General features: G+C 46.6%; 1 protein-coding gene across 1 annotated transcript in view; it reads left to right on the forward strand.

Moving 5' to 3' along the window:
• CCNYL1 (cyclin Y like 1) overlaps nucleotides 1-25,809 on the forward strand; it is a 56,296-nt gene that overhangs the window by 26,965 nt on the left and 3,522 nt on the right. The window contains exons 5-8 of the mRNA XM_083154222.1: nucleotides 9,829-9,864; nucleotides 10,282-10,333; nucleotides 18,371-18,490; nucleotides 21,046-21,212. Coding sequence (XP_083010348.1) covers nucleotides 9,829-9,864; nucleotides 10,282-10,333; nucleotides 18,371-18,490; nucleotides 21,046-21,212 — 375 coding nt within the window. The remainder of the gene's footprint in view (nucleotides 1-9,828; nucleotides 9,865-10,281; nucleotides 10,334-18,370; nucleotides 18,491-21,045; nucleotides 21,213-25,809) is intronic.

Consider the following 25,809-nt stretch of genomic DNA (forward strand, 5'->3'; position numbering starts at 1 on the left):
GCAGGACTCAGAAGGGAAGGAGTGATTTTTGGATTTTGCGGCTCAGATTCTGGTGGAATGAATGGTGGGTGCTATGTGGCATTAGCAAGACCCCCGAAGCACGGTGAAATTATGAACCTAATAATCCATAGATGTGTGGTATATTTTAAAACACTCCTTTATACATAGGCCGGGTTTGTCGGGGCAAGTGTCACACTGGAAAATAGTTTGCTTTCTTATTCCCTTTTTATAGCAAACTTTGCACCTTTTTTGTGTCCTGCCCTTTTTTCCAGTGGAGGGGATTTCATCAGGAAAATGCTGCCCTGGTACAATACGGGGGCCAGTACTAGAAGTACTGGGGCCCTCTGCCTGCTGGTTCCCAAATATTAGGCCCTTTATGACTTCCTCTTGAAAGTGCATAAATGTCCCCCTCTGGCCGGTAGAACGGAATAGCACGTAAGCGTTATACAGTGCCATCTGGATGATATACACGGCCAGCTTCTTGTACCAGATTTTTGTTTTCCGCAGGGCACTGTACGGCTTCAGTACCTGATCTGAAAGATCCACTCCGCCCATGTACCTATTGTAATCCAGGATACAATTAGGTTTTGAGGTGTGGGTACTGGTACCTCGTACAGGGACGGAGGTGGTACTGTCTCCGTGAATTGTTGTCAGTATAAGGACATCCCTCTTGTCCTTATATTTGACCAACAACATATTTTCGGTGCATATTCCCCTGCTTTCACCCTCTCTCAGTAATTGGGCAACGTGCGTTTTTGGGAGGCCTCTTTGGTTCTTGCGCACAGTACCGCAAGCTGCTGTACCTCTTGAACCAAGGGCCTTAAACAGGGGGATGCTAGTGTAAAAGTTATCCACATAGAGGTGATAACCTTTATCCAGGAAGGGGTGCACTAAATCCCAGACAATTTTTCCACTAACACCTACGAGGGAGGGGGGGCATTCTGGCGGTTCAATTCTTGAATCCTTCCCTTCATATACCCTAAACATGTGGGTGTACCCTGAGGTGCTTTCACACAGCTTATACATTTTTATGCCATACCTTGCCCTCTTACTGGGAAGGTACTGGCGGAATTTAACCCTTCCTTTAAAATGTATAAGGGACTCGTCAATACAAATAAATTTTTCAGGGATGTACATCTCTGCAAATTTGGCACTGAAATGATCAATGACCGGCCTGACTTTGAATAGCCGGTCAAAGGTGGGATCATCTCTGGGTGGGCACTGTGCATTATCGTTGTAATGCAAAAATGTAAGGATTATCTCAAAACGAGCCCGAGTCATGGCCATACGGTAAAATGGGGTGCTGTACAGAACATCTGTACTCCAATATTGCCTAATTTCTGGCTTTTTTACTATGCCCATATGAAACACCAGACCCCAAAACGTCATCATCTCTACTGCATCTACAGGGGTCCACCTAGCAAATGATGACGTGGGGTTTTGAGCAATAAACTGCTGGGCATATAAATTAGTTTGGTCCACCATTAAATTTATAAAATCATCAGAGAAAAATAATTTGAAAAAGTCAATTTCTCTGAGACCTGTGGAATCAAATTGGATTCCTGGCATGGCCAAAAACTCAGGAACCTGGGGCTCAAAATTGTCTGGTGGTGGGGTCCATACGAGATCAATTATTGGGGGGGGTCTCAGCTGCTCTACGGGGGCGTCTTTGAGGGGGTCCCTCATCACTAGAGGAGGAAGAGGAGCTTAAGATGAATCCTTCAAATTCCCCGCTTGCCTCACTGGCTGTGTCAGAGTCAGAGGCAAGCATGGCATATGCCTCCTCCGCTGAATACATTCTTCTGGATGACTGGGATGACATTTGGGATGCCATTTTTATTTTTGTGTTTCTGGTAGTGAAATGTTTCAACACGTGTATAGTGTAGGGGGGGTACAAACTTTATTTCAACCCGGGGGGGTATGTAGTGTGTAGTGTGTATGTAGTGCAGAAAAAAAAAAAAAAAGGTCCTGCGCCAAAAATTGAGCACAGATGTTGGTCAGTAACGTCCGTCACTGAACAGCGCTCAAAGGCAACAGGAATTTGATCAAAAAAAAAAAAAAAAGATCAACCCTGTGCCGAAAAAGCTGATCAGTGATGTACGTCACTGATCAGCGCACAGTGGCCACAGGACACCCACAAAATCACAGTGTGTGTAAAAAAAAAAATTAAAAAAAGACCCCACAGCACCCTCAAAAAAAAAGAAGGTGATCACTGATGCGACACTGATTACCAGTGAGGGGCAGCAGGTGCACAGCCTTTGGTGCAACTGACAGTGCAACTGGCAGCAACTGACAGGTATATATATATAAAAAAAAAAAAACCCTGCACCCCCAAAAAGTTGCTGATCAGCACAGATATACTGATCAGCACAAAAGGGGGGGTAGCAGACACAAAATATAGCACTCTCTGTCACTATCTCTCTCTATCTCTCTATCTCTCACTATCTATCACTCTATGACACTGCAGCAGCAGCACTGACAGTTATATATATAAAAAAAAACCTGCACCCCCAAAAAGGGGGGGTAGCAGACACAAAATATAGCACTCTCTGTCACTATCTCTCTCTATCTCTCTCTCTATCTCTCTATCACACTGCAGCAGCAGCAGGAAGTCACAAGAAGTCAGATCCAGGAAGCATCCAGCACGCTACAAGCAGTGATCAGGTAAGGTATTTGCAAGGATCAGGTAAGTATTTGCAAGGATCAGGTCAGTATCACGGCAGATAGGCACGGTGACCGCTCTGCACGCAATTCCAGACCGGAATGGCGTCTGCAGCGCAGTCACCGTTAGTTTAAATCCCGCGCCTTGGCTGTGATTGGCTGTCGGTCCGACGGACCAATCACAGCCTTGGGGGCAGGTGGGGTGAGGTGTCGTCGTCACCGATGACCCCCTCATGCCCCCTGACGCCCGGCGGTGATTGACACCTGTGTTACCGAGCGTCTGATTCGCTGGTAACACAGCCAATCACAGCGATCGCCGACGTCAGCGATCGTCAGGGACAGCAGACATCGTCCCTCTGTCACTGCGTCTCTAGACGCAGTGACACTTTAAAGTCATGACGTACATTTATGCCATGTGTCGGGAAGTACATCCCGACCATGACGTAAATGTACGTCAAATGTCGGGAAGGGGTTAAAGAAAGCAGTTGCAGTGCGCAAGCCTAAGAATTTGACTGAACTGGAGGCTTTTGCCCATGAAGAATGGGCGAAGATACCCGTAGATCGCTGCAAGACACTTGTGTCAAGCTATGCTTCACGTTTAAAAGCTGTTATAACTGTAAAAGGATGTTGTACTAAGTACTAAGATTGAATGTCACTTGGGGGTTGAATAAAAACTAATAATGATGTGAGCACAGAAAAGACATTTGTGGTTATTTCATTATAAACTTAAGTTTATATTTCTCTGACCTACAAGTGCCTCTTTCATGTAAATGTAAGCAAGATGACTGAATGATCAAAATCAATGTCAAACTGGCCAAAACATTCAATTTCAGTGGGGGTTGAATAATTTTGAAGACAACTGTATATATATTTCATTGTGATTGTGGTGTGTTTGTGGAAAGAGGTTATTTACTCCTTCACCATGGTAAAGAAATTAACCTGTCTCATTTGCAGCACCAAGTTTGTGCCTAAGTCCACCTCACAGATTACCTGTGAAGAGTGCATGTCCACTCAAACAGGGGTTTCACCCCAGATCAGTGGTACTCCTCAATCAGACTCGCAAGAGCCTGAGTGGGCTGCAGGCATTAAAACCATGCTGCAGGCAGTGTCAACGCAATTGGCTGCAAATACAGTGCAGACCAAACAGGTGCAGCAGGACTTATCAGTTCTAGCCGCACGGGTGGATAATATGAATCCCACTACGGGCCAGTCACGGAAGCGTGCTGCGGCCGCCATGTTGCCTGATTCAGATGATGATCTACAGGCGGGTGACGACCAGTGTTCCCTCTAAGCTGTGCGCGCGCACACACCTTGACGAGCGTGCGCACAGACATTACAACTGAGCGCACAAAGCAGCAGTGGTCCCTTTTTGCAGTTGTGGACTCAATTAATGTGTGTTTCACCCATTAACTACATTGTGTGCTGTATTTTGAATGTTTAAATGTTTAATATAATTTTGAAGTAAAGTTAACACAGATGCTGAACGTAATTTTCCAGTTCTATATAAGTGACGCACAAAAATTTAAATTTCATTCCAAAGTTGCACAGGCAAAATCTTTAGCCGCACACAGCCTTCGTAAAATTTGAGGGAACATTGGTGACGACACAGATGATAATGTGGACGATGGGGCGCTGATCCCTGATTCACAATCATCCCTCAGGGGCCCGGAACCTCTTATCATAGCAATAAGAGAAGTTTTAGACCTTCCCTTAGCAGACATGCAGGAAGGTGACCCGTTTTTTGGGTCCCAAAGGAAACAGCAGTTTGTTTATCCTGAACAAGCTGACCTTGATGAGACGTTTAAGGAGGCTTGGAAACAACTTGAAAAGCGTTTCCAACTGTCCAAAAGGTTTAAGTCCAACTTTCCCTTTGATCCCGCCACTAGAGCGGTGTGGGAAGAGCCTCCGGTTGTGGACGCCTCGGTGTCCAGGCTGTCCAAGAAGGTGGTTCTCCCCGTTCCAGGGGCAGCAACACTGAAGGATAGTACAGACAAAAAGCTGGATACTACCCTTAAGGCCATATATACAGCGAGTGGGGCGTCAGAGAACTGTCCTCGCCAGTTATTGGATGGCAAAGTCCATTTATACATGGGCTTCTCAAATCCAGGAAGGTATGCTGGCCGATATGTCACTGGCGCAAGTTGGAGAGAGACTTCGCCATATCCAGGATACTGCAAAAATCCTACGTGACACTCAAAAGGAGCTTGGAGCTATAAATGCTCGCTCTTCCGCAATGGCGGTTTCGGGTTGCAGGGCCCTCTGGTTGAGACAATGGGTAGCTGATCCAGAGTCCAAACGTAGTGTGGAGAATTTGCCTTTTAAGGGGGAAAAGTTGTTCGGAAGTGAACTTGACGACCTCATATCCAAGGCTACGGCCGGCAAGTCGACTTATCTGCCGACGGCTCCCACTCACGCAAAACGTCCCTTTCATGGTGAGACGTCTCAGGCCTTTCAGTCCTTTCGGCCTTCCAGGCCCAGGCAGAGGGCGAGAGGCTCCAGCTCGGCCGCCAGAGGGGGCCGTGGTAGGTTCAGAAAGCCCGCCAGCTCAGGATCGTGCCGCTAAGGCCACCGCCTCTAAGCCTGCAGCATGACTCGGGTTCCGACCCTGGAGTCACATGCGAGGTGGGGGGTCGCCTGTCAGCGTTCAGCCAAGTGTGGTCAGTCTCTCACCTGGATTCCTGGGTGAGGGATCTTATTTCCAACGGCTACAGGTTGGAATTCGAAAGACCTCCCCCTCACAGGTTCTTCAAATCAGGTTTACCGGCTCTGCAGGCAGATCGGGTGAACCTGCAACAGGCAATACAACGCCTTCTGACGTCATGGGTTATCATACCTGTCCCGCTGGAGGAACAAGGAAGGGGTTACTACTCCAACCTGTTCCTAGTGCCGAAGCCGGACGGCTCGGTACGCCCCATTTTAAATTTAAAGTCCCTAAACCCTTTTTTAAGGGTGTACAAATTCAAGATGGAGTCCCTCAGGGCAGTAATAGCAAGCCTGGAGGAGGGAGAGTTCCTGGCATCGTTGGATGTGAAGGACGCCTATCTCCACATACCAATTTGGGGTCCACATCGGGCATTCCTGAGATTTGCGTTGAAAGACTTGCACTTTCAATTCAGAGCGCTGCCATTCGGCCTGTCGTTTTCACGAAGGTGATGGCAGAAATGATGGTACTGCTCAGGAGGTCGGGGGTCAACATTATCCCCTACCTGGACGACTTGCTGATCAAGGCAAGGTCGGAACCGGTCCTGCTGCAGGATATAGCAAAAACCAGACAGGTTTTATCCGAGCATGGGTGGATCCTAAACATCCCCAAGTCTTCTCTGACGCCGTCGCGTCGTATCCTCTTTCTGGGAATGTTCCTGGACACAGAGGAGAAAAGGATTTTCCTCCCTCGGGAGAAGATGGAAGCCATAAAATCCCTAGTGAAGGTGATTTTGGAAAAACCTCAGGTATCGGTTCACCAGTGCATCCAGTTGCTGGGCAGGATGGTGGCCACCTTCGAAGCCATTCAGTTCGGACGCTTTCACACCAGGTTGTTCCAACTGGATCTGCTGTCAAAATGGTCGGGCTCCCATCTCCTGATGTACAAGAGGATTTCTCTGTCGCATCAGACCCGGCAGTCCCTTCTATGGTGGACTCAGGAGTCGAACCTGCTTGCAGATCGGAGATTTGGCATCCAGGACTGGGTGCGACTCACGACGGATGCGAGTCTGCTGGGATGGGGGGCTGTGTCCATGGACAGAACCTTTCAAGGTCAGTGGTCTCGGTGGGAAGCGAGACTCCACATCAATATCCTGGAGCTGAGAGCTGTATACTATGCAATGTTACAGGCCCAGGATCTCCTCCAAGGTCGGGCGCACCAGATACAGTCCGACAACGCCACAACTGTGGCCTACATAAATCGCCAGGGAGGCACGAGGAGCAGGACTTGCATGAAAGAAGCTTCCAAGATCCTGGCTTGGGCGGAAATGTACGTGGTGGCGCTGTCGGCCATCTTTATCCCGGGTGTGGACAATTGGGAGGCGGATTTCCTAAGCCGTCACGCCCTCCACCCCGGGGAATGGAGCCTGAATTCTCAGGTTTTTGCAGCAATTGTGGACCTTTGGGGCCAGCCATCGATAGATCTGATGGCATCCCGGTTAAACCACAAGGTCCCCATGTATTGCACAAGGACCAGGGATCCATGTGCAGTGGCGATAGACGCCCTTACAATTCCGTGGGTGTTTCCCTTGGTGTACCTGTTTCCACCCATACCACTGCTGACAAGGGTACTCAAAAGGGTACGAAGTCAGGGAGTAGAAGCCATTCTGGTAGCTCCGGACTGGCCAAGAAGGGCTTGGTTCGCGGATCTGCAGAGCCTGCTGATCGAAGATCCTTGGCCCCTGCCTCTATGGAGAGATCTACTCACACAGGGCCCTTGCGTCTTCCAAGATTTAGGGCGGCTACGTTTGTCGGCATGGAGGCTGAGCGGCAAATCTTAGCTCAAAAAGGTCTACATTCATCTGTCATCACCACGATGATTCAGGCCAGAAAGCCGGTAACAAATACCCACTACCACAAGATCTGGAGGAAATACGTGGGTTGGTGTGAGGAGCAGAAGGTTCCCCCAGCAAAATTTAACCTGAACAGGTTGTTGTGCTTCCTGCAAGCGGGATTGGATTTGGGCCTTCGTCTGGGTTCCCTAAAGGTCCAGATTTCGGCCTTGTCCATATTCTTCCAAAGAAAATTGGCTGTCATCCCGGAAGTGCAAACCTTCCTTCAGGGAGTGCTTCACATTCAGCCTCCTTTTGTACCACCTACACCTCCTTGGAGTTTGGACGTCGTCCTAAACTTCCTTCAATCCTCCTGGTTCGAACCTTTGGAGTCGATAGAATTGCGGTACATTACCTGGAAAGCGGTGGTTCTTTTAGCCTTAGCCTCGGCTAGGAGAGTGTCTGAATTGGGAGCCCTATCCTGTAAGAGCCCCTATTTGATTTTTCATTCAGACAGAGCGGAGTTGAGGACAAACCCGCGATTCCTCCCTAAGGTGATTTCTTCCTTTCACCTTAACCAGCCCATTGTAGTCCCGTCTGCATCTGGTTCACCGGATATTCCGGTGTCCCTGGATGTAATGCGTGTCTTGCGTGTTTATGTCTAGAGGACTGCAAGGATCAGGAAGACAGATTGTCTATTCGTCCTGTACGACGCACAAAAGAAGGGACACCCTGCATCTAAGCAATCTATTGCTAGATGGATTAGGACTACAATCCAACAAGCCTATGTGACGGCAGGCCTGCCAACACCTTCTGTTCTAAAGGCTCATTCCACCAGGTCAGTGAGCGCATCCTGGGCGGCTGCTCGGGGTGTGTCAGCTCTGCAACTCTGTAGAGCTGCTACATGGTCGGGGCAACACACCTTTGTAAAATTTTATAAATTTGATGCCCTGGCCAAAGAGGATACCCAGTTTGGGCAGGCGGTACTGCAGCAGTCTCCGCACGTACCCTCCCTTTCTGGAAGCTTTGGGACATCCCCAATGTCTTAAGACCATTCCCAGTATCCCATAGGACGTTAGTGAAAATAGGAATTTAATACCTACCGGTAATTCCTTTTCACGTAGTCCTTATGGGATACTGGGCGCCCGCCCTGTGCGGGGTCTGACTGCAGTCTTATTCTGCTGTTAAGTTCAGAAGTTCATCTTATTGTCTTCTGGTTATAAGGTCTAGTTCAGTGACCTTGGTTCAAAGAAAATCCACTTAGTAAGTGGAATTATAGTTGTTGGTTATTTTGATTGAATGCGGGTGTGCTGGCATGAATCTCACCACACAATTCACACTTATGTTTACATAGGTGACATATAGGTCATTTCTCTCATATGTTCATTCTCCTTCGGGCACAGTTTTTCATTAACTGGTTCCTGGGTGGGGAATCAGAGGGGAGGAGCCAGTACACCCAGCTTCAAAGTTATAGATGTGCCTGTCTCCTGCGGATACCCTCTAATACCCAATGTCTTTTGACCATTCCCAGTATCCCATAAGGACTACGTGAAAAGGAATTACCGGTAGGTATTAAATTCCTATTTTTTCATTTCACTTTTTATTTTTGATACTTTAACATCTGTTTTGAAGCATGGCAAGCGTACTGAGTACTAATTGAAGATCCACATGCTCGGGTATCCCCCCCCGCTAAGATCTATCTAAGATCCCCCCCCCCCCCCCCCCCCCCCCCCCCCAAAAAGAAAAACCGTCCACCGTCCTCTAGAGATGCCGGGTTCTGGAGGGGGAGACGGGAAGGGAGATCCCTGTGGATTACTTCAGCTGGGTTCCAGAGGGAGAGACGAGCTAGAGATCCCTGTGGATTATGGCAGCTTGGTTCCAGAGGGAAAGACTGGGAGGGAGATCCTTGTGGATTATGGCAGCCAGGTTCTGGAGGGAGATCTCTGTGGATTCCAGCAGCTGGGTTCTGGAGTGAGACAGGGAGGGAGATCCCTGCGGATTATGGCAGCCGGGTTCTAGAGGGTGAGATCCCTGTGGATTACAGCCGCTGGGTTCTGGAGGGTGAGACGGGGAAGGAGATCCCTGTGGATTACTTCAGATGGGTTCCAGAGGGTGAGACTGGGAGGGAGATCCCTGTGGATTACTTCAGATGGGTTCCATAGGGAGAAACAGGGAGGGAGATCCCTGTGGAGTACGGCAGCTGGATTCCAGAGGGAGAGATGGGGAGGGAGATCCCTGTGGATTACAGCAGCTGGGTTCTGGAGGGGGAGACGGGGAGAGAGATCCCTGTGGATTACAGCAGTTGGGTTCCAGAGGGGGAGACGGGGAGAGAGATCCCTCTGGATTATGGCAGATGGGTTCCGGAGTGTGAGACGGGGAGGGAGATTCTGGAGGGTGAGTTCCCTGTGGATTACAGCAGCTGGGTTCCGGAGGGAGATCCCTGTGGATTACAGCAGCTGGGTACCGGAGGGAGATCCCTGTGGATTACAGCAGCTGGGTTCTGGAATGTGAGGCGGGGAGGGAGATCCCTGTGGATTACAGCAGCTGGGTTCCGGAGGGAGATCCCTGTGTATTACAGCAGCTGGGTTCCGGAGGGAGATCCCTGTGGATTACGGACCTGGGTTCTGGAGGATTGTGCTGATGCTTTTACATTTTGTCTGCTTGGTTCTCACGTTTTCCTCTCTCTGTTTTGCAGTGTCACCTTAGCAATATATTACCACATAAAGAACAGGTAAGGATACATTGCTTGTCCGTGGACTGCTGACATGACTTTGCCCTTTTGCTCATTGTATCCATCCCTGAATTAGGATGTTATAACAATGTACTGAAATCTCTGATTACATAATCTCCTGGAAGATGGCGGCTCACACGATGCTTGGTTTAATGCTAAGCAGCTATTTTGTCAGATCATGAATATAATGTACAGATAAGGCTCCACGTGTGGGTTACATACAGCCGTGTGTCTTATTTACTGCCCTTTCACATGCACAGAAGGCGATCATTACATTATATGTTGGGTGTACTGTAGTACAGACCTGCACCGGCTACAAAATACTGAGTGCTGCCATATCTGTCTGCTGGAGTGTTAACAATAATATAGAGAGTTCCTTTCAAGGCTGTTAATAAAACCCACTTTACTGTATTGCAGGGATTCTGACAGATCCTTGGACATATTTGATGAGAAGCTGCACCCCCTAACAGTAAGACAGAACTGCTGCGTTCCTTATTATTGGCACTTTGATGTTGATACTTAGGATCATTTCTGAATGATTAGTAAAGTAGCAAAACTCTTTGGCCTCTGGGACTCTACCGCTCCTTCTGGCTGTCTAACTTGGACATTCACATTGTTGCTGAGAACACCCAGTGACCTCACATGAGCTTCCACAGACATTGGCGGCAGTGGGCCACTGGGCTTCAGCTGTGAAAGGGGGCTGCAGAACTAGGACAGATCTCTCTCCACCCATTTCATGGACATTTGTCACTGATGACTCACAAACCCTCTTTGCAGCCCCCTTGAGCTGTATAGTCTTGGAATATGTGTAGTGAGCTCTGCTGCTGCGTCTTAATGAATGGAGAGCAGAGCCGTTGTTTTAAGGAAATGCCCTAATTATGGTGGCCAGTCCCAGGGCAATATTTTCAATGCTAGCATATGCTGGATTAAGCCACTGTAATATCTGTGCCTCCATTTAAGTCTATTGCTGCGTATATCCTACCATGCCACTTCCAGACATTTCCTGAATTTTCAATCTTTATTACTGGACTATTCTTGCCCACCACCTGTAATTCTGCCCGTCCTATCCCCAATTATTGCCTCTCTTTACATCATTAAATCACCACACTGGCAGGGATTTCTGTATTTGCTTATGTATCCTGCAATGCCCATGGTCGCTTATCACCAACCCTCTCTCAGCCAATTCTGATCTTCCCCCAGTGGTCACTTTAACTCCGCCGTGGATACTCCCAGCTGGTCCTGCATCCAGTATCTCTCCCTTGCTCCAAGGGCATTCACTTCCCTGCCCATCGCACTCTCCGCCAGCCTCCAAGGATTCAAACGTGCCTCAAATATCCCCACTGGTTCCCTTTGTACTCTTGTTGTGCCCTCTGCCCTCCTTACCCAGATCACCTTCTGTTAACATACCCCTATCTGCTTGGACAAATGCTCCTCAACATCAGTCTCACACAAGCAAAACCCCTCAGTGTGACCTGCAGGGATGTGCTTCTAGGCAAGTGGTCCATAAGCTCTGTCCATGCTTGGCCACAGTTGACTTAATTTGTACTTCAATCACCTGTGACCAGAGATGGTGCAAACGCGTACCCTCATTGGCTCACAGCGCTATCACTGCGAGCTGCACTTGTTACTATCCTCAATAGTCCACGCGGATTGGTAAATTTATTATCCTTTATTTATATGGAGCAAAAAGGGATCTGCAGCGCACAATCCGATAAATAAAGGAATAAGCAAAATAGTGACTGACAGCTGAATACAATAGAGGACAAGTACATGGCACATAACCATAGCTGCAGCAGCAGGGGGCACTGGGATAAGTATCAGGGGGCAGAGAACACGGGATCCGCAGCGCCCTATTACAGAGTATATAACCCAGGAGACAGTGACTTACAGCTGAATACAATACAGGACAAGTACAGGGCACATAACCATAGCTGCAGCAGCAGGGGACACTGACATAAGTATCAGGGGGCAGAGAACAAGGGATCCGCAACGCCCTATTACAGAGTATATAACCCAGGAGACAGTGACTTACAGCTGTATACAATAGAGGACAAGTACAGGGCACATAACCATAGCTGCATCAGCAGAGGACACTGACATAAGTATCGGGGCAGAGAACAAGGGATCCGCAGCACCCTATTACAGAATATATAACGCAGGAGACAGTGACTTACAGCTGAATACAATAGAGGACAAGTACAGAACACATAACCATAGCTGCATCAGCAGGCGGCACTGACATAAGTATCAGGGGGCAGAGAACAAGGGATCCGCAGCACCCTATTACAGAGTATATAACCCAGGACACAGTGACTTACAGCTGAATACAATAGAGGACAAGTACAGGGCACATTACCATAGCTGCATCAGGAGAGGACACTGACATAAGTATCAGAGGGCAGAGAACAAGGGATCTGCAGTGCCCTATTACACAGTATATAACCCAGGAGACAGTTACTTACAGCTGTATACAATAGAGGACAAGTACAAGGCACATTACCATAGCTGCATCAGCAGGGGGCACTGGGATAAGTATCGGGGCAGAGAACAAGGGATCCGCAGCGCTCTATTACATAGTATATAACCCAGGAGACAGTGACTGACAGCTATATACAATAGAGGACAAGTACAAGGTATATAACCATAGCTGTATCAGGGGCAGAGAACAAGGGATCCGCAGCACCCTATTACAGAGTATATAACCCAGGAGACAGTGACTTACAGCTGAATACAATAGAGGACAAGTACAAGGTATATAACCATAGCTGCATCAGGAGAGGACACTGACATAAGTATCAGAGGGCAGAGAACAAGGGATCCGCAGCACCCTATTACAGAGTATATAACCCAAGAGACAGTGACTTACAGCTGTATACAAAAAGGACAAATAACCATTGCTGTATCAGCAGAGGACACTGACATAAGTATCAGGGGCAGAGAACAAGGGATCCGCAGCACCCTATTACACAGTATATAACCCAGGAGACAGTGACTTACAGCTGAATACAATAGAGGACAAGTACATGGCACATATCCATAGCTGCAGCAGCAGGGGGCACTGGGATAAGTATCAGGGTGGCAGAGAACCAGGGATCCCCAGCACCATATTACAGACTATATAACCCAGGAGACAGTGACTTACAGCTGTATACAATAGAGGACAAGTACATGGCACATAACCATAGCTGCATCAGCAGAGGACACTGACATAAGTATCCGAGGCAGAGAACAAGGGATCCGCAGCACCCTATTACAGAGTATATAACCCAGGAGACAGTGACTTACAGCTTAATACAATAGAGGACAAGTACAGGGCACATAACCATAGCTGCATCAGCAGAGGACACTGACATAAGGATCAGGGGGCAGAGGACAAGGGATCCGCAGAGCCCTATTACAGAGTATATAACCCAAGAGACAGTGACTTACAGCTGTATACAAAAAGGACAAATAACCATAGCTGCATCAGCAGAGGACACTGACATAAGTATCAGGGGCAGAGAACAAGGGATCCACAGCCCCCTATTACAGAGTATATAACCCAGGAGACAGTGACTTACAGCTGTATACAATACAGGACAAGTACAGGGCACATAACCATAGCTGCAGCAGCAGGGGACACTGACATAAGTATCAGGGGGCAGAGAACAAGGGATCCGCAACGCCCTATTACAGAGTATATAACCCAGGAGACAGTGACTTACAGCTGTATACAATAGAGGACAAGTACAGGGCACATAACCATAGCTGCATCAGCAGAGGACACTGACATAAGTATCGGGGCAGAGAACAAGGGATCCGCAGCACCCTATTACAGAATATATAACGCAGGAGACAGTGACTTACAGCTGAATACAATAGAGGACAAGTACAGAACACATAACCATAGCTGCATCAGCAGGCGGCACTGACATAAGTATCAGGGGGCAGAGAACAAGGGATCCGCAGCACCCTATTACAGAGTATATAACCCAGGACACAGTGACTTACAGCTGAATACAATAGAGGACAAGTACAGGGCACATTACCATAGCTGCATCAGGAGAGGACACTGACATAAGTATCAGAGGGCAGAGAACAAGGGATCTGCAGTGCCCTATTACACAGTATATAACCCAGGAGACAGTTACTTACAGCTGTATACAATAGAGGACAAGTACAAGGCACATTACCATAGCTGCATCAGCAGGGGGCACTGGGATAAGTATCGGGGCAGAGAACAAGGGATCCGCAGCGCTCTATTACATAGTATATAACCCAGGAGACAGTGACTGACAGCTATATACAATAGAGGACAAGTACAAGGTATATAACCATAGCTGTATCAGGGGCAGAGAACAAGGGATCCGCAGCACCCTATTACAGAGTATATAACCCAGGAGACCGTGACTTACAGCTGAATACAATAGAGGACAAGTACAAGGTATATAACCATAGCTGCATCAGGAGAGGACACTGACATAAGTATCAGGGGCAGAGAACAAGGGATCCGCAGCACCCTATTACAGAGTATATAACCCAAGAGACAGTGACTTACAGCTGTATACAAAAAGGACAAATAACCATTGCTGTATCAGCAGAGGACACTGACATAAGTATCAGGGGCAGAGAACAAGGGATCCGCAGCACCCTATTACACAGTATATAACCCAGGAGACAGTGACTTACAGCTGAATACAATAGAGGACAAGTACAGGGCACATTACCATAGCTGCATCAGGAGAGGACACTGACATAAGTATCAGAGGGCAGAGAACAAGGGATCCCCAGCACCATATTACAGACTATATAACCCAGGAGACAGTGACTTACAGCTGTATACAATAGAGGACAAGTACATGGCACATAACCATAGCTGCATCAGCAGAGGACACTGACATAAGTATCAGGGGCAGAGAACAAGGGATCCGCAGCACCCTATTACAGAGTATATAACCCAAGAGACAGTGACTTACAGCTGTATACAAAAAGGACAAATAACCATTGCTGTATCAGCAGAGGACACTGACATAAGTATCAGGGGCAGAGAACAAGGGATCCGCAGCACCCTATTACACAGTATATAACCCAGGAGACAGTGACTTACAGCTGAATACAATAGAGGACAAGTACATGGCACATATCCATAGCTGCAGCAGCAGGGGGCACTGGGATAAGTATCAGGGTGGCAGAGAACCAGGGATCCCCAGCACCATATTACAGACTATATAACCCAGGAGACAGTGACTTACAGCTGTATACAATAGAGGACAAGTACATGGCACATAACCATAGCTGCATCAGCAGAGGACACTGACATAAGTATCCGAGGCAGAGAACAAGGGATCCGCAGCACCCTATTACAGAGTATATAACCCAGGAGACAGTGACTTACAGCTTAATACAATAGAGGACAAGTACAGGGCACATAACCATAGCTGCATCAGCAGAGGACACTGACATAAGGATCAGGGGGCAGAGGACAAGGGATCCGCAGAGCCCTATTACAGAGTATATAACCCAAGAGACAGTGACTTACAGCTGTATACAAAAAGGACAAATAACCATAGCTGCATCAGCAGAGGACACTGACATAAGTATCAGGGGCAGAGAACAAGGGATCCACAGCCCCCTATTACAGAGTATATAACCCAGGAGACAGTGACTTACAGCTGTATACAATACAGGACAAGTACAGGGCACATAACCATAGCTGCAGCAGCAGGGGACACTGACATAAGTATCAGGGGGCAGAGAACAAGGGATCCGCAACGCCCTATTACAGAGTATATAACCCAGGAGACAGTGACTTACAGCTGTATACAATAGAGGACAAGTACAGGGCACATAACCATAGCTGCATCAGCAGAGGACACTGACATAAGTATCGGGGCAGAGAACAAGGGATCCGCAGCACCCTATTACAGAATATATAACGCAGGAGACAGTGACTTACAGCTGAATACAATAGAGGACAAGTACAGAACACATAACCATAGCTGCATCAGCAGGCGGCACTGACATAAGTATCAGGGGGCAGAGAACAAGGGATCCGCAGCACCCTATTACAGAGTATATAACCCAGGACACAGTGACTTACAGCTGAATACAATAGAGGACAAGTACAGGGCACATTACCATAGCTGCATCAGGAGAGGACACTGACATAAGTATCAGAGGGCAGAGAACAAGGGATCTGCAGTGCCCTATTACACAGTATATAACCCAGGAGACAGTTACTTACAGCTGTATACAATAGAGGACAAGTACAAGGCACATTACCATAGCTGCATCAGCAGGGGGCACTGGGATAAGTATCGGGGCAGAGAACAAGGGATCCGCAGCGCTCTATTACATAGTATATAACCCAGGAGACAGTGACTGACAGCTATATACAATAGAGGACAAGTACAAGGTATATAACCATAGCTGTATCAGGGGCAGAGAACAAGGGATCCGCAGCACCCTATTACAGAGTATATAACCCAGGAGACCGTGACTTACAGCTGAATACAATAGAGGACAAGTACAAGGTATATAACCATAGCTGCATCAGGAGAGGACACTGACATAAGTATCAGGGGCAGAGAACAAGGGATCCGCAGCACCCTATTACAGAGTATATAACCCAAGAGACAGTGACTTACAGCTGTATACAAAAAGGACAAATAACCATTGCTGTATCAGCAGAGGACACTGACATAAGTATCAGGGGCAGAGAACAAGGGATCCGCAGCACCCTATTACACAGTATATAACCCAGGAGACAGTGACTTACAGCTGAATACAATAGAGGACAAGTACATGGCACATATCCATAGCTGCAGCAGCAGGGGGCACTGGGATAAGTATCAGGGTGGCAGAGAACCAGGGATCCCCAGCACCATATTACAGACTATATAACCCAGGAGACAGTGACTTACAGCTGTATACAATAGAGGACAAGTACATGGCACATAACCATAGCTGCATCAGCAGAGGACACTGACATAAGTATCCGAGGCAGAGAACAAGGGATCCGCAGCACCCTATTACAGAGTATATAACCCAGGAGACAGTGACTTACAGCTTAATACAATAGAGGACAAGTACAGGGCACATAACCATAGCTGCATCAGCAGAGGACACTGACATAAGGATCAGGGGGCAGAGGACAAGGGATCCGCAGAGCCCTATTACAGAGTATATAACCCAAGAGACAGTGACTTACAGCTGTATACAAAAAGGACAAATAACCATAGCTGCATCAGCAGAGGACACTGACATAAGTATCAGGGGCAGAGAACAAGGGATCCACAGCCCCCTATTACAGAGTATATAACCCAGGAGACAGTGACTTACAGCTGTATACAATAGAGGACAAGTACAGGGCACATAACCATAGCTGCATCAGCAGAGGACACTGACATAAGGATCAGAGGCAGAGAACAAGGGATCCACAGCACCCTATTACAGAGTATATAACCCAGGAGACAGTGACTTACAGCTGAATACAATAGAGGACAAGTACAGGGCACATAACCATAGCTGCATCAGCAGAGGACACTGACATAAGGATCAGGGGGCAGAGGACAAGGGATCCGCAGAGCCCTATTACAGAGTATATAACCCAGGAGACAGTGACTTACAGCTGAATACAATAGAGGACAAGTACATGGCACATAACCATAGCTGCAGCAGCAGGGGGCACTGGAATAAGTATCAGGGTGGAAGAGAACCAGGGATCCGCAGCACCCTATTACAGAGTATATAACCCAGGATACAGTGACTTACAGCTGTATGCAATAGAGGACAAGTACATGGCACATAACCATAGCTGCATCAGCAGAGGACACTGACATAAGGATCAGGAGGCAAAGAACAAGGGATCCACAGCTCCCTATTACAGAGTATATAACCCAGGAGACAGTGATTTACAGCTGAATACAATAGAGGACCAGTACAGGGCACATAACCATAGCTGCATCAGCAGGCGACACTGACATAAGTATCAGGGAGCAGAGAACCGCAGGATTTGGTGCCATTGAAGATGGTTTCAGTAAGAGAAGGAAAAAGCACATAAGGTAGAGGGCCCTGCTTGTCAGAGTTTACATTGTAAAGGGGAGATTCAGACATACAAGGTGACTGATAGGGGTGGACAGTAAACATGGAACAGAGGGTTAGGGTGAGAGTTAGCTGCGTTTGGGGAAGAAGTGGGTAAATCAAGCAGCAGAAGAGGGGGGGGACCATGCTTGCGTCTGCTGGTGTTGTATCGAAGGGAGGCAAAGTGCTTACAGTAGAAAACTAAAACCAAACCCAACTGATCCGCGGCCTGACTGAGCATGGGATAAGATATTGAGACTTCCGGCTCTCTATCACTAGTACTGATCGGTGAAGGTCACTCCTGCGTGTCCTCGCTGCTTGTATTGCCTTGGGTATTGGGTTTTGTACTGCAGAGGTTTCTGACCGCTCCGAGAGAAGCCGTAATATGTTCCTGTGGTGCCTCGGCTCCTGCGGAAACCTGACGTCCGTCTCTTGTGTTTTACAGCGTGAAGAAGTGACTGACGACTACTGCAAACACGACCCGGAGCACAAGCACATCTACCGATTCGTACGCACCCTCTTCAGCGCTGCGCAGCTTACAGCAGAGTGCGCAATTGTCACTTTAGTAAGTGTGGTGGTTACACATTGGGTTATGTGGTATCGTATATGGGATACAGTGTGCATTTTGTGGACATTTATTCCGCAGTTTTCTATTGGTGCCGCTGCTTCCAATATCACACAAATTAGGTGGATTCACAGTCGCAAATCCTTTTTTTCACCCTACAATGATCTAAAGTAGTAAGTGTACAACAGGCGGTGGGAACAACTCCGAGACATTGGGGATACTGGCCGCTGGGCCCCAAAATGTAAGTGATAGGGCTGCTGCACGAAGATCTTTCTACTTTTAATCCCTTGAGTGGTGGGTGGATCTGGGGCAGGCCCCAGCAAAACCCACCACAGTGTAGCCTCCCACCCACCTGTCTGGGCACCCCCATCACCGCCGCTCTGGCGTTTGTACCCTGGAGCTCCTCTGCTGCTGCCCCAGCCGCCAGTCACAGCAGTGACCACAGACGACAGGCTCTGGGATGTTCGGGAGGACTCGGGAAGGAGAGGAGGTGGGGGTGCCCGGACAGCTGATATTAGTGGTATGCCTGGAAAATTTCCAGGCATACCACCTAAGTGGTTAATAGAGAGATAATACAGTCACCGCCCCCTGAGCTGGGGAGTCTTGGAGTGTGTGATAACAGGTCTGCTACATGTTACATCTGCCCCGCTCTGCTGTTGTGTCTTATGCGAGGAAAGAAAGGCGAGCAGATTAGTCCGTTTTAGAAAATTCACTAAAGAGAATAAAGCTTTAAGGTAGGTTTTTATCAAAGCTTGGCAAGAGGGGTAATGAACCAACCAATGCTCCCCTAATACCTTTCACACAGAAAAGCAAATTACCGGGACTTCGTCCCTGGTAAAAAATGGGGAATTTTTTCCCGGATTGACCATATCATACAGAAGAAATACCAGTGTTCCTAGGTAGAGATGCTTGAGCCCGTAATCTGCTCTTCTGTGTGAAAGAACAACCCAGAACTCAAATGCCGGGTAACAGCTGGGCGCAGAGTCTGGAGGAGCCATCATAACCCTCAGCCAGGGACAAATTGAGAAGAGTGGGGCAAAATCAGGGTGATAGCGCTCCTCCCAGCGGGCACAGGGGCTGAAGAGGCTGCTGCTAAGTCTCAGCAGTGTGCGCTGGTTGGTGAAGGAAGCTGCTGACAGGTAAGGAGTGAGGCGGAGGTATCGGTGGACCCAGGTCTTTCCATCAGGCCTAGCTAATTAGTACCATCTCCCGCTCAGCAGTGCTGGTGTTCTCAGTATATGACATTTAGGGCCTGATTCAGGTTGCTAACTATGCTCACTGCAGTTGGGGCAGATGTAACCTGTGCAGAGAGTTAAATTTGGGTGGGGTTTGTACTTCAAAATCATATCTATATTGCAGTGTAAAAATAAATTGGGCAATATTTACACTGCACAGAAACAAAATAACTCACCCAAATCTAATTCTCTCTGCACATGTTACATCTGCCCCCCCTGCAGTGCAAATCTGCTTTGCGAATTAACCTGAATGGCCCATTAATGCCACCTTCTATGAGGTTCTGTCACTCTCCAGGGATCTGTATGTGCCAGCCTTGCTTTAAGTTCTGTGTCTGCCTTCCAGTAATGTTTTCTCAGATTCTTTTACATTCATGATGAAGCTCTTATTTGGCTATGCACTAAATATCGGTACGACTACAAAGATGGGTGTATTATTTTTAAATTGATTCATTTTAAATGTACAAAGGTGTATTCCAATCATGAGGCCAACACATTTACATGATTAGTATGTGCGATGGTCTATGTGAATTTGGGAAAGAAACCGCATTTAAGCACATTTGGAGTTGTGTAGATTTATTTTTATAAATTGTCAGTATTTTCTGTTGGTGAATGGAGAATATTGTATAGAGCAGTTGTAACGTTGTGCTTTAAATATTCCATCAAAATAATATGCCAGAGGGTGAATATATATGTATGTATGTGTGTGTGTGTGTATGTATGTATGTATGTATATATATATATATATATATATATATATATATATATATATATATATATATATATATATATATATATATATATATATATATATATATATATATATATATAATGTGTGTGTACACACACACACACACGTGTATATATATATATATATATATATATATATATATATATATATATATATATATATATATATAACCACTGTAGTAAATACCCTTCATTTTAAAATCATTCTTATTTATAGCCTTAATGTTTAAAAATATATATATATCATATCTATATTTTATATAAGTTGGTTTTATTAAATCATCTATATTAAAAACACATTTATTGTTATCTATTGAGAAGTGAGAACGTCATTCTGCCATTTCCCCACTAGAGGTCACTGTTGTCTTACGAACAGCTCTGCATTCTGCTCTCTGCCCCATTGCCATCTCGCTTATTGTGTAGCTTAGAACCCCATTGCAGTGTTATGTTACACCTATGTGTGCACATTATAGCTAAAGGTAGAACATTTGTTAATGTGTCTTGTGCATCTTCCATGGGCTGTTCGTTACTGTGTACAGTCTTGTAGTAATCCCCTGACCTCTGCCCTGGCAGGTTTACCTGGAGAGGCTCCTGACTTACGCCGAGATTGATATTTGCCCCGGTAACTGGAAGAGGATCGTGCTGGGGGCAATTCTCCTGGCCTCCAAGGTGTGGGACGACCAGGCGGTGTGGAATGTGGATTACTGTCAGATCCTGAAGGATATCACTGTGGAGGACATGTAAGTTGTGGTCCTCAGGGATCGGAGATGGTGTTTACCAGTGATATGTGGGCATCTGCTATGGTGCCAAGTTGTCCATTACTATTGCTGGGTGTAGCAGCTACTGCTGTGATTGGCTGGAGAAACTCTGCGATTTCTGGTTCTGTTTGATTTTTGTTTGTTTAATTCAAAAGGTTTTTGTGGAGTTTTTATTTTTGCAACTAAAATATATGTCCTTGGCCCTCCTGCCTTCATTAAGTTGTGCGGCAGTGTCAAAGGGTCGACACGTGGAATATGTCAACGTGGCTAACGTTAACAAGGTTTGACGGTCTACACAAGTCGGCTAAAAAAAAAGTGAAAAACTAGTTTTGACTGTCGACCTTCCCATTGTTGACCTAATGCTTGTGTCGACCTATTTCTTTAGTGGTCCACCTAATGTATCCCCCTCTTTCCACCCAGGTTCTGATAGTAGGTGCACTCTAGTGGTTACAATTGATAGGTCGGTAACGTGTGCAGCAGAGCGCGCATGGCGCCACACTAATTTGAGGTCCGTTTGACAGATGTTGACAGTTTCACACACAAAACCTCAGGATGACATTCTTGTGTGTTGACCTTTTTCCATGTCGACTTATTGCTTATTTCAACCCATTGTTTATGTTGACCTATTTTTGTGACGATCGACGCAGACACTGCCGACCCTGTAACACGCAGCAGAGCTTTGGTGTCCGATACTCCTCGTGTGATGCATCCAGTCCCAGCTTCCGTTCCGGGTCCCTGCTCCTTCTCTTTCCAATCTATACTTATTCAATCTGCATCTCCATACAGACACTTGTGGGTTCTGAGCTCAATCACGGAGGTATCATTTTTACCATTACGGTAATTACACGTTAGCCCTTGAAGTATTTTGTCTGCACGCAATTAAAATGTATTAGAACCGCCGGAACAAAAGCAGCAGCAAAGTGACTTAATTAGTGCTCCGGTCAGCTGATCTCAAATTGGTCTGATTTACATTTCTATAGCCTGCACGCAGGGAGCACAGATGGGGAACTGCTGGCTGCGAGTACCCCCCCTCTCCCCAGTACACAGCGCACAGCCCAGCAGCCTGTGTCTGACCCCAGGCGGGTTATCCGTACAGTGGGGCGTCTTCTGCAAGTCGTTCTTATTTGTAACAAACGGCTGATAATTACAAAAAGCTGACACTCTAATGCCGAGCAGCTTCCCCTCCCCCGGTGCTGCAAGTCTGCACATTTCAGGGAAGAAAGCCAACACTGTCATTTGCAGCAGAGATAATGGTTTTTGTTCTGTTTTAATGGAAATCTAGGTAAGGGTTTCCATACGTTGGTAGAAATAGTAGTGCATTCATTGAAGTTGGTGTGAGGGAGTGTGAATGCGTCCCACACTTGTACATCTTCTTTATTCCCCCTCTGCCACAATTCACCGCGGGCCAAGCCTCCCAGTGGTAGAACACCTGCCCCCAGCCCAGTTACACCAACTTGTACTGTGACTGTTACGGCACCATTCACAACCACTCTATAGTATCAGGTATGATACCGGTACTAAGTGGAGTGCCCCAGGGTTCGGTTTTGGGGCCCATTTTGTTTAACATTTTTATTAACGATATTGGGATAGGGTTACTCAGCAATGTATCCATCTTTGCGGACGATACAAAACTTAGCAAAGTCATCAAATCATCAGAAGATGCTTCAAAATGATCTTGCAATTCTAGATGAGTGGGCAAAAAAATGGAAGATGAGGTTTAATGTAGATAAATGTAAGGTTATGCACCTTGGGAGACATAACCAGTGTGCAAGTTACAACCTTAGCGGAGAGGAACTGGGTAATTCCATACTTGAAAAGGATCTAGGAGTCCAAATAGACAGCAATCTAGGATGTAGTGCCCATTGTAATGTAGCTACAAAAAAGGCCAACAAAATTCTGGCATGTATTAAGAGGTGAATGGAAACTAGGGACTCGAGGGTAATTATGCCACTATATAAAGCATTGGTGAGACCTCACCTCGAGTACGGAGTACAGTTCTGGGCCCCACACTATAAAAAGGACATCATAGAATTAGAAAAAATCCAAAGGCGAGCAACAAAGCTTATTAGGGGAATGGAGAATTTAAGCTACGGGGAGAGATTAAGCAATTTGGGACTATTTACATTAGAAAAGAGACGTTTGAGGGGGGACATGCTCAACGTGTACAAGTATATCAAGGGCCAATATAAGGAACTGTCACACACCCTATTTTCTACTAGAAAGGAATCTAGGACGCGAGGGCATGAGTATAGATTAGAAGAAAAAAGATTTCATTCAGCTAGTAGAAAGAATTTCTTTACGGTCAGAACAGTCAAACTCTGGAACTCTCTTCCCAGAGAGGTGGTAACGGCTGGCTCATTAAATGCGTTCAAGGCAAAGTTGGACAAACATTTACTGGAGAAAAACATCCATGGGTACAAATAAGAAATATAAATTGTCTGTAAAATACCAGAACCTACCAAATCAGCAATGGATATCTATACCAGGTTGAACTGGATGGACGCAAGTCTTTTTTCAGCCTTACCTACTATGTAACTATGTAATATACGCACTTAGATGAGTGGCATGGTAGCGCACCTGTCATCTGCACCCCGGTAATGGCCGCCACTTTGCGGGAAGAACCAAGGTTCCTGACATCACAGCTTACACATGTAGACGCTTGACTTGCGGTCCGTGGTGCATTGGTGCCACGTTATTGCCCACTAGTGTGGATGCATTTTCAGACTTGAACATCTGTAATCGCGGTGAGTACTAGCCGGACTTGAATCATTCTAGTCTAGGAGCGAGTGGTGCAGGAAAATGAGATGATCTGGCCAATATAAAAAAAAAAGTTGTGGTGTAATATAAATACGTAATCCGTTATAGTGACGGTCATCAGACCCTTGTGTGGCCTTCCTCCCAGCTGTATAGTTTTACGCACGTGACCAGTTCGGAGATGATTGCAATGCTGATCTTCATGGAGTGAGCGGTTTATCACCCGTTTTACAGCAGCCGCGTTCGGGATGGTAGTTGAGAATGCGTTAGCGCTCACCTCTAATCAGGGGCGTGAGCAAATACTGTATCTATGTTATACCCCTTTCACATTGCAGCTGTAACACGGTATATTGTCGTTTTTTTAGTGCTTTAAAACGGTTCCATCTGCAATGTGAACGCTACATTGTCAATTTACCGGTTACAGAAAACCGGGATTTTGACACGTGTTAAAAGCAGGATCCTACACGTTTCTGAGCCGTTTCCCCTGCAGTCTGAACAGCTCAGAAACGGTATTTGCTATAAATGATAACCACACTTGATCCCCGCCCACAAGCAGGAAAAAAAAAACATTTAAAATGACATTGTATGGCTTTCTATGGGTGAAACAGGTTGAATCTGAAAGGTACAAAACGATATTTTAAACTGCAATATACCTTTACATCATGCAATATGAAAGGGGTTTAACTGGCTTTTGACCAGTTTTAAGACACGTTTAGAAAAACTGGTTGAAAGCAGGTTTTTGCAATGTGAAAGGGGTATTAGTGTGCTGGGTATATTAGGTTTTTGGACAACGGTGGTCTTAGCCAGACTGGCAGACGATGGTGCGGGGGTGTACTCTACATCGGAGTTCACCAGGCGGTCTGTCGTTTGTTACAGTGCCAGTTGCACAGAGCGGGGTTTGCTGGGGTACACTGTGAAATTATAAAGGGAATATTTGCAAATAAAATTAATTGCAGCTGCGGGAACTGCAATAAACTCATTTTGTCAAATGAATCCTCTTTTCATATAAAATTTTGCCCAATAAAGATCAGATTTGCTGCCAGCCGCGGGTGTGATCTCTGCAGCTGACGGTCCCCACTTGTGTAGCCCACTGATGACCCTCTGTGCCCGATACGTCCTGATTCCTTTCCCTGCCGGCCAGGAGGAGGGGGCAGGGGGATCCCTTGTTCCACAGTGCCATTTATTTATTTATTATACGACGAGTCCGTCTTGTTTCAAGAGCCCCTTTTCATCCAGATAATAGCGGCAGCTCTGTGCCGATCCATTTGTTGCCTTGGTGACGTGCCCACTTTTGTGGATACGTCTGTTCTTTAGTAATAATAAAACCGAGCCCTTTTCCTGTTATCAATCTGGAGAAAATGTTGCCGGGTTCATTGGAGCTAATAAACAGCAAGTATCCTTCCTTTCATCTGCTCCGCTGCAGAGCGTCCGAGCGGAGGGAGGGTGGCATCGCTCTGGTCCTGCAGCCCGCACCTCCGTGTGTAACGCACTCAGTGGTGGCGTTCGGCTGCAGCGATGGGAGTCCTGGATTTGCCACGACCTGCGGTACATTCACGTACGCATTAAACTGATATCTCGCATCTTACCGGATGCTGTATGGCATTGCCAACGTAGCTGCACAGTTTGGGGTAATGCAAGGTTGTGTATTACATAAGAAAATGTTTCTCGGGAATATTTCATTTGACCTCCAATAATCTTGTGCGTGTACGATCTACTTACATAAGGTGATGTCTGATCATTTTAGATGTGGATTTTCTATATTAAAGAACAGATGTCAGGTCGAATTTCTCATCCATAGCAGTAAATAATAAAATACACCTATAAA

This window comes from Crinia signifera, chromosome 7, assembly GCF_055691185.1.
Source record: "Crinia signifera chromosome 7, ASM5569118v1, whole genome shotgun sequence".
In the NCBI taxonomy this organism is placed as follows: Eukaryota; Metazoa; Chordata; class Amphibia; order Anura; family Myobatrachidae; genus Crinia; species Crinia signifera.